General features: G+C 36.2%; 1 protein-coding gene across 1 annotated transcript in view; it reads right to left on the bottom strand.

The window, feature by feature from the left end:
• TBC1D32 (TBC1 domain family member 32) overlaps positions 1–9508 on the bottom strand; it is a 199834-nt gene extending 190326 nt beyond the window's left edge. The window contains exons 1-2 of the mRNA XM_029945049.1: positions 9412–9508; positions 9073–9230 (exon numbers count right to left, since the gene is read on the bottom strand). Coding sequence (XP_029800909.1) covers positions 9073–9227 — 155 coding nt within the window. The 5' untranslated portion in view covers positions 9228–9230; positions 9412–9508. The remainder of the gene's footprint in view (positions 1–9072; positions 9231–9411) is intronic.
• Between the last annotated feature and the right edge of the window lie 774 nt (positions 9509–10282).

Below are 10282 nucleotides of genomic sequence, written 5' to 3' on the forward strand. Positions count from 1 at the left end.
AGATTTATGAAATACTCAGATTTCTTACCTTAAACTAGGATTAAATTTTTCATCTCAAATCCTCAAGCTAATCTAGAATTATGTTGTTGTTTTTTTTCTGGAACATTGTCATTTTCTGTACCCCAGGCCCATACACTCTATCAATCTACCTACTCAGACACTTGTTAACATTTCCCACACAGCCCTTGGCTTCATCAGTTCCTCTTTGTTTTTCCATTTCTATTGATCAGGGCGAAAGCACATCACCTCACACAGAGATTACTATAGCTGCCTCTCTGCTTATCTTCATTTACCCTCTACCCTCTCATATTTATCCTGAACACTGTAGTCATCATGGACCTCAAAAGTCATGGATTTCATTATTTCTGAGTTAGAGTCATTTTACTCATGCCAATACCTCACCACATCACATAATGTCTCAATAAATATTTCTTGCATTTAAAACTAATTATTGGCTATTTTCCAAATACAATTTCCTTGGCTTAGCATTTAAATACTTAATCAAGCCCCTTTATCACTGCATCTCCACTCACATGAAGCCACATTCAATTTTCTCCACAAACCATCAAACATGTTCATTTGCATATAAGCAAGACTTTTAAGTGACTACCATGTATTAGACACTGTGCTAAGCACTTTATTGTTTTATTTTGCACATGAGATAGGTAAATAGATGAGGATACAGATTGAACAGCTAAAAACCCTTATCAAATCCAGAAGCTACTAATTCCCATAACAGTGTCATTCCCATAACACCACACTCTCCTGAAGATGGAAAAATTTCAAAAATGTTTGAGAAATAAAATAAGCTGTTCTGTAGTGCTCAATTGAAATTGGGAAGGGAAATAAATAAATGTAATACTCAGATTTTTACCCATTTATGTATTATTTATATTTCTTCCATTTAGGGAGGTAAATCTATTACATTTTATTTTTCTCAAAATAATAATTGGCATATTAAACTTAAAAGCATAATTTATTTAAAGTATAATTTAAGTTATTCATTGAATTTACTTTTAAATGTTTAATATTTATATTCAACATTTAGCTGTAACTTTTTTTTTTAGGTTTGTTTACTTATTTTGAGGTGGGGGGGAACACAGGAGAGAAAGAGAGAGAGAACCACAGGCAGGCTCTGCGCTGCCCACACAGAGGCTGATGAGAGACTTGAACTCACAAACTGAAATCTTGACCTGAGCCAAAATCAAAAAAAGAGTCAGATGCTTAACTGATTGAGCCATCCGGGAGCCCTTAGTTGGGTAACTTCTAAGCTTTAAGAAAATAAAGCTATTAAGAATAGCAGAAGAGAAAAAGTGATTTTGTAAACATAATTACCTGTAATCTTTGATCAAAATGACAAACACCAATTTTCAGAAATACTCCAAGGAAAACAAAACCGAAAACTTGCTGAATCACATGTCATAGAAAATAGCGTCTAATCATTATTTATTTAATTGTGTAGTTTTTGCTTCTTCTGGGGATTGATTCATCATTGCCATATATCAAATGAAGACCTTGCCTTATACAAGCATAACTTCCCATCCATTTTAAATGCTAACTTACGTTTTGGTTTGTATATTTGTAATTATAAACCAAATATTCACATATTCTATACAAATGGTAAAAACTTATACAAGCAAGAAGAATTCAGAGATTAAGTCTTCTAGAGAATCTTTCAAAGATACGCTTAATGTTTTAACATTTGACAGTCCCTATACTGCCCCCTATACTGCCTCCACAGCTAGCTCTGAGATTAGAGTTGACATGTGGGTGATGTGATCTAAAGAGCAAAAAAAACTGTGTGTTCTCCACAACTATCCCACCACCAGAAACCCTCTAAAGAATCAAAATATCTGAAATTCCAATACCATAAATGTATCATTGCTTTCTTGAAAATGTCCTTGTAGAAGTGCGTGGCTGGCTCAGTCAGTAGACCACGCAACTCTTGATCTCAAGGTGTTAAGTTTGAGCTTCACATTGGGTGTAGAGATTACTTAAAAACCAAATCTTAAAAAAATAAAATAAACTGTCCTGGTAAATGAAAACGGATCCAGGCATAAATAATCTTTTGAGCACAACAGTCTGACCTCACAGCCAGCCAGAGAAAAATGAATGTGGAACAAAGTCCAAAGAGATAAGTAGTTCCTAAAAACAATCTTGTTCCTCCTCACAATCCTTCCCTAGACTAGTCAAACAGACACACCAGTTTTCCTTCACATCTCGGAGATACTCAGTGGGAAGCAAACATGGGGCAAGTCTGAGTTAATTCTATAAAACTAAAGGAAGGGCCTCTCTGAAGATGAATTCTACATCTAACTATTAACGTTTACTACAAAAAGATGAAGAAAAGGGTGAATTATTCATTAGTTTTATCAGCCCCATTTCTTTGCCACAAATCAAGCAATTAAAAGAAATTAATATTTAACTGACAAATATAACTTTTGTGTTTGCTTTGTTTAAAACCCAAACTTTAAGCAACAGAAATGATATTTTCATAACTAAGGCAGCAAGGAACTATAAGGAAAGCCCATTAATACAATGTATTCAAGACAGTTAACAGAATACCATTCTAAAATAAAAGACATATTTAAAAGAACATCTCCCCACTATTTAGCATCATCTATATGACATAGCAAATAAGCTGAGAAAAAGTTTAAACCTCCTCTTTGGAAACTTGAATAACCCCATATTTTTTTTAATGACATCATTTTAATCTATGACTACACTATTATCTCCCAGAAGACCCCATTCAAAATATTTCAAGGTTTTGGTTCATTTTCCAAATTAAGCAAACCCAAGAACCCTAAAATTAAGTAATGCCTAATGGGTTATTGCTCTTTTAAGGGAAAAAAATCTCCAGGGAAGATAAGGCCCTCTGTCATGTGAGGACTACTAGGCTGCCTAAAGCCCTTTGGATCTCTACTAACTGAAAGATCATTGGAAAACTCTTGAGCTTCCAATCTTAAATTAGTGAACAGAGTCATTTCTACAAGTGGACCCTTCTACTCTGGGCAGGAAGAATCCAAGTCTTCGAATTCTCATGTGGCAATTCATTTTGTGTTGGTTCTTTTACGATCTGAATTCATGGCAATACCCCATAAAATCCTACAAGAAAATGCTGTTCCTCTGTAGTGGTGCCCAGGATAGGAAATTATTGTTGCTATGGGCTGGGAAAAATACTTCTATAAAATTAAGTACTGTGTTGCCTTCACTGTAATCCTCAGAGTATTGGTGCCATCCAGTTGCTCTTATGAAGTCTCCATCTAATCCAAAAGATTGATGATAACCACAGCTTTTTAAATCAAACCCATTGCATCAATTTTAGAAATTATCTGGAGGTGTAGCAATATTCATATTTTGTATTAAAGCAAAAGCCCTGGATGTACAAGAGACTTTTGAAAGATCCCATACTCACAACAGGGATTGCAAACTCAGGTGTTACTGGGGGCCAACAGGTAAACTAAAGCTAGCCACACGTAAGAGAGAAAAGGAAGAGGTGATGGTGAAATAAAAGGACATGCTCCGCTAAAAGGAAGAGCTTCTATGGCTTTAGACACTTCTTGCCATTTAGGACTATTACTACCTGATGTGGATTTTTCAGTGTTTTAAGAGAAGCCAGAAAACTACTTGATGTGCCATCTCCCAACTTTTAAGTGTTGCTATTTTTTAAAACCAATTCAAAGAAACACATCCACAGACCCAATGTGGCCTGCAGAATACCAGTTTGACCTTTGAACATCCACTCACTCCAAGCATTATAAACAACATAAAATCCTTACCTCTAGAGATACAGGTGAATCATCTCTATGTTTAAAATTTCTATTTAAGAAATGTAAAACTTCCCTCAAAAAATTTACATACTTAATAACTTATGTTAGAAGATCCTTACTAGGCTTAAGTCAATTCTGCTACAATTTTGGTCCTTTCCTTCCAGACTTAGTTTTAGCAGACTCCTCTGTGTCAACATTTTCAGATTAACATACTCTAATTGCACTGGAAAGACAAAGACTGTAATATTATGGGAATAACACCTCTAGCCATGGACTACAATAAAAACAACTTTCATTCATTAGTATTTTAATTAAAGTGTATTAATATTTCTTTCTTGGTTATTTTAAAACATTCTAGGGAGTGCCTGGGTGGCTCAGTAGATTAAGTGTCCAACTTCGGCTCAGATAGTGATCTCACAGTTCAGGAGTTCAAGCTCCGCATGAGATGCAGCTTCAGATCCTGTGTCCCCCTCTTTCTCAGTTCCCCAGCCTGTGTGGGCTCTCTCTCAAAAATAAATAAACATTAAAAAAATAAAATATTCTACTAACAAAGTTTCTTCTTTTTTTAAAGGACATGACATATAAAATGTATAAATAATTGTTATCATTATAGAAATCTATGAATCCCTGTGTTTCAGGGTTTAAGTTCTAAATCTGACATTGGTCAATCTTGTAACCTTACACAAAACACATGACCTTGCTAAATGTCAGTTCCCACCACATAACAATAATGATAATCCTAATGCAAAAACTGTTGTTTATTACACGTAGCTATACTTTGACACTTTTTAAGCCAAATGTACTGTATATATATATGTTTGACTGGCCTTATTTGTTACCATAAAACTAATTTAATGAGAAAAAATAAACATTTGGTTTCAAAGACACTATAACCAAATGAATGCAAAATATCTTTTTCCAAATATTCCTCAAAGAAGGCCATTAAAACCTAAGAGGTATCTGTTACAAAGGAAAAATGTGTTCACCTCATCAATTTCAGAAGCAGCTCAACTGAAATAGACAGCAATTTTGCTTTACTACCGGCAAATATGAAATTTTTCACATTTACATAGAAAAATTTACAAAGTTGAGTAAAAAAAAAAACATTCATTTTTTTCCAGTTTTTCTCCAGCTTTATTACTTAGATTATTTTAAGAAAACGTAATTATTTCTTTCATGATGAATTTCTGACATATCCAAAATGTCTATGCCAAAAAATGCACTGATACCAAAACACACAGATTACTATTACAACATAAGGACATAAAAAAATCTAGTACAAGTTTGTTTCAAGAAATCATTCTCTCAGATTTTTAAATAAGCAAGAAATTTCTCAATCATATATAGAAAAAATTATCAGTAATGGTATGTTTTAAAAGGAGACTTTACTAGAGTAAGTTATGAATTATAATGTTGGTATTTAGAATTCTTATTTCAGAATTAAAAGATTTATTATATAACAACCTAACTTTATATATCATATTAGTATATAAAAGGTTATATAGTAGAAAGCATGGGTGTTTTACATCACCTAAAACCTTTTAGGTCAAAGAATAGGTTTTTGAGTCATGATAAACAATTATTAGAAGTGTATTCATTAGTTATAGAAGCATACATGTAATTCTTAGTCATTTCTCTATACATGGATATCACTTCACACAATGGAGGTTTTCTTGAAGGTAACATTTAAACACCTCAGAGTTCACAGATTTAAAAAAAAACACTGGTACATTCTATTATAAAACAAAAAATAAATCTAAATTAACAAACATTATTGAGTTCCCTCTGTATCAAAGCAAAAATATACTGGATGTAAGGGCTACAAAAATGAGCATCTGCATTAGAGATTTTTTACAATTATCATAGTTGATAACTACTAAAATAAGTACACACACACATACACACACACAATTCTTGTGTAAATACAAGTAAGTATGCTCTAACTTGATGATTCTCAAGGCTGGCTGCATGTTGGAATCACCTAGAGAGCTTTTTCAAAACCGCCACAGCCCAGACTCTACCACTCGCCGTCTGCCAAGCCACCTGGGAAATTTTGATTCATTTATGATGCGGCCCAAGCATCAGTATTTTTTTACATGGGGCCCAACTGATTCTAGTGTAGCCAAGACAAAAACAGGGCCAGTTTGTTTTCTGAGAGCCAGTCTAAGTGTAAAAATCTACACAACACATGTACACATAATGAAAGCAGTATCTTCATCCCTACCTCCCCCCACCACCACCCTCCACAGCCCTAAAATCCTTGCTGCCACTATCAAAAACAAGAGGGGAAAGCTTGGATATTTTAGAGAACGTGTACAGTTTAAGACAGAAAAATAGAAGATGCTACACAAAGCAGAGACAGTAGTTTAGGGAAGCTGCTCATTGGGGCAAACTCCCAGATAGAGTTATATTGTCTACACTATGGTTTCTCCCCAAATGACTGCATTTTCCCCACTTTAGTTTATTATACTACCTGAAATTCCATCATGTATGGACTCAATGTCTTAAATATCTTCTTACAAAAATACAACAGGCTAAAGACACCAGTTCCCCCATAAGTCTGTTTAATAAAATAGTCCTTATCAATATTAGGACAACATTAACATTGGGTGGATTTAAGAAACCACCCAATGGAGATGGAAAGAAAGATAATTCTGAAGTGGTAAACACTTTTGGAAGCAATATATACTAAGTGACTCAAGAACATTCAATGTTCAAGGAGAGTTAGGTCAGTGAAAACACAGCATAAGCAGCTATACTAACTGACCTTTAATACCTCATCCAACTCTGAATTGTAAGATTATATCAAACCACCAAAGACAAGCATGTCCTCTTTTCCTCTCCTATAGAGAGCTCCTTCCTCCTAAGGCACAGACCTCAGGTTAGTGGTGCAGCCAACACCTGAATTTTACCATCTATGCTTTTAAGACTATAAACTACTTAAAATACTTCTACAATTATAAATCTTACTTTTAAAACTACAAACTAGTTATCATTTGAGAGTGTCTGGATTTTTTTACATGGGGCCCAACTGATTCTAGTGTAGCCAAGACTCTTTAGTAAACAGTGAACATTAACTATGAATGTTACTCAGCAGGCATTTAATCTAATGCACTGCGGAAATTACTTTATTACAACAGTCATTAGACTACTAAGAGGAACAACAATGACCTAACTTTAACTTGAAAAACATTTTAAAATTGAAGCAGCTAGGGGCCCCTGGGTGGCTCAGTCGGTTAAGCATCTGGCTTCAGCTCAGGTCGTGAACTCACGGTTCATGGGTTCGAGTCCCACGTGGAGCTCTGTGCTGACAGCTAGCTCAGAGCCTGCAGCCTGCTTCAGATTCTGTGTCTCCCTCTCTCTCTGACCCTCCCCTGCTCACATTGTCTCTCTCTGTCTCTCAAAAATAAATAAAAAACATTTAAAAAAAATTTTTAATTGAAGCAACTAAAGCAATGCAGCAAATTTGTAGCCTTACACATTTACATTAAAGGGGAAAAGAGGCGAAAAGCTACATATTAATGTGCTAACCGTTCATCACAAAAGTTTTAAAATTCTTCCGAAAAGAAAAGAAATGAAGAGCAGAAATTTCAAAACCATAAAGTATAGACATAATAGAAAGAAGAAACAAAGCCGATAGCTGGTTCTTTTAAAAGACTAATAAAAGAAACCCCTAACAGAACAGAAGAGGGAAGGCACAAATCAAAGAGAAGAATAAAAAGAGGTACATATAACTGTAGATACTAAAAATATTTAAAAAGCTACAGGATTTTAATGAAAAAAATTTTACCAAGAAGTTTGAAAATCTAGATGAAATGAACAAATGCCCAGAATATGATCCTAGCAAAAACTGACATAGTAATTTACAGATTATTTAAACAACTACTAGCATGTGAAATAAAAACCAGAAATGAAACCCCAAATTTAATGCTTCATGTGGATTTGTGTGAAGTAAACTTGTATTACATGAGTTTATGAAACATTATTAATTAAACCTTAATTTGAGAAAGTTGCAATCATTCTTTAGTCTACAATTTAAGTAATAAGTCAATAGTTAACCAATAAAAGCTGGTCTGTAATGTCTTTCCAAATAAATATAACCACAAATAACAGCTATTGTCGTGGATTTAATTAAGAAATAAACAGGAAATCATGGAAATACAAAGAAACTTTAAGTATAACCATAAATACAAATGAAATCAGTAACTCTACAGTAACAAGAATTCCTTACATTTGAAAACTCCCTTGAGAATCTGGTGAAAACTGTAAATACTCCCCCTATAAAACTGCAAGTTTTTTATATATATATATATATATATATATATATACACACACACACACACACACATATGTATATATACACACACACACATACATATATATGTATATAAAACTGTAAGAAACTTTAACATTAAAGGTCTCAAAAACCCACTTATGCACATATAAGAAATGAGTAGGAGTTCCAGGAAAATAGAATTTCAGAGTCATTAAAGGTAACATAAAAAAAAATTGTAAACCATCTGTGAGATCAAAATGAAATACAAATACTTAAATTAAAGAACTGCTACCAATAATAATTAACTGAGATACCTGCAAGAAAACGTTTCAATGGAGAGAATTAAAGAAACCAAAACAAAGAAAATAAGTCCCTAAAGAAACGTAACCTTCAAGATTGATCTCAAATGGTACCTCTCTCATTAAACTCTTAACCTCTACGGCTCGCAAACCCAGAGTACTCTGCAGCTTTTCTACGCACTTATTTTTTGACCTGTATCACAAACATCTGAGTATGTGCCTTATCCCTTTATAGAAACTTAAGCTATCCCACAGGAAGTTAAGAATCTCACATCAGTCATTCCTGCAGAATGGGTAAAGGCAGCAGCCACTGAAATACCGGGCCAGGAAAGAAACCGAGATCTTGGGAACTCATTGCTTTCAGGCAATGTGATAGGCACAGTGACAAGAATCCTTTGAAATAATATAATTCCTCTTAGAAAACCATGAACAATTTACAATTATTGTTACTGTGTTGCCCATGAGGAAAAATGAATAATTAGGATATGTTAGTTGTCGCAGCAGAAACAGAGGAGCAGAAGCTCTGGACCGTATGTAAAGAATAAAGTAATAAGTAAGGAGAATTACATAAATTCGACATTTGTGTAAATAAACGAAAAAAAATGAACCTCAAACTTGGGCGCTATTTTAACAATAATCAAATGAACATTCTTTCTCTAACTACACTTTGACCGTTTCTGGATCAGCAGGTTTGTTTGTTTGCTTAAGACATCAAAAGCTGTTTTACTTGTGAAAATTTTCATCAGTTTCCTCCAGATGTAAGAGGATTTCCTCGGCGCACTCCAGAGAAGGAGCACCCGTGATCTTCTCTTTCACGCTCTGGAACAACTGCCTCAGCATCGCCTGCAGCATCACCTCGTCGGCGCCTGAGAAATGGGCCATCCTCTGCAAGAATCAAATGCCCACACCCATTACTCCAGGTCAGCGCCAACGCCACGCACTGCGCACGCGCGCTCCCACCCAACCCAGGCCCGTGCGCTACGCCGTTCCCCGGGAGACCGCCGCAAACGCTTCGGGGTGGGTCCTCGGCTGCCTGCGCGTCTTTCCAGGAAACAAGTCACCTTACTTTGGGGAAGCACGGGTCCTCAAGTACCCGCCTTGTGTACTCGTCGTTGCCGGCCTTCCGTACGAACAGAGCTCAAGTTGTCACCGCTAACCGCAAAAAAGGCATCCCGGAAGGTTTTGATGGGAGGGCCTGACGGCGGGACGTCAGCGGTACGTGTGACGTCAGCACGTTGACGTGTCTTCCTGGGCGGGAGCGAGTGCCGTTTGGGGACCTGCCAGGCTCTCAAGGGAACTCTCCCCAGCTCGCTCTCCCCAGCTCACTCTCCCCAGCTTTGTATTTTTTTTAATTTTTTTAATGTTTTATTTTTGATACAGAGAGAGACAGAGTATGAGAGGGGGATGGTCAGAGAGAGAGGGAGACACAGAACCGGAAGCAGGCTCCAGGCTCTGAGCCAGATCAGCACAGAGCCTGACGCGGGGCTCGGACCCACGAACGTGAGATCTGACCTGAGCTGAAGCCGGAGGCTTAACCGACTGAGCCACCCAGGCGCCCCCCCCCGCCCCCCCGGCTTTGTATTTGTAGATAGGAGGGAAAGGGGAACAAAAAGTCAAAATTCCATAAAAGTGAAACTCAAAGTAGCCTGAAAAGTTTTTAATTACGTGAATGGTATGGAAATGTTACAGTGCTGTTTTTCTCTAACAGCCAATGTCTTTCGACTCCTCCTTACCAAGCGCCTTGCTAGGAACTATGAGAAGATGCTCTCAAAAATCAGACAGACACAAAAAGAAATCAACGTTTACACCACAATGCAGTTCAGTGTTACGTTAGAGAAATGCTCCAGGTAGGTGTTGTGGAAACCAATCCCCGCTTAAACCAATAGAAGAGTCAAAGAAAGTGAAGAAAGAGGCATAACATTCCGGTGCTCCAATTG

The sequence above is a fragment of the Suricata suricatta genome, chromosome 7 (genome assembly GCF_006229205.1).
Source record: "Suricata suricatta isolate VVHF042 chromosome 7, meerkat_22Aug2017_6uvM2_HiC, whole genome shotgun sequence".
NCBI classification, from domain to species: domain Eukaryota; kingdom Metazoa; phylum Chordata; class Mammalia; order Carnivora; family Herpestidae; genus Suricata; species Suricata suricatta.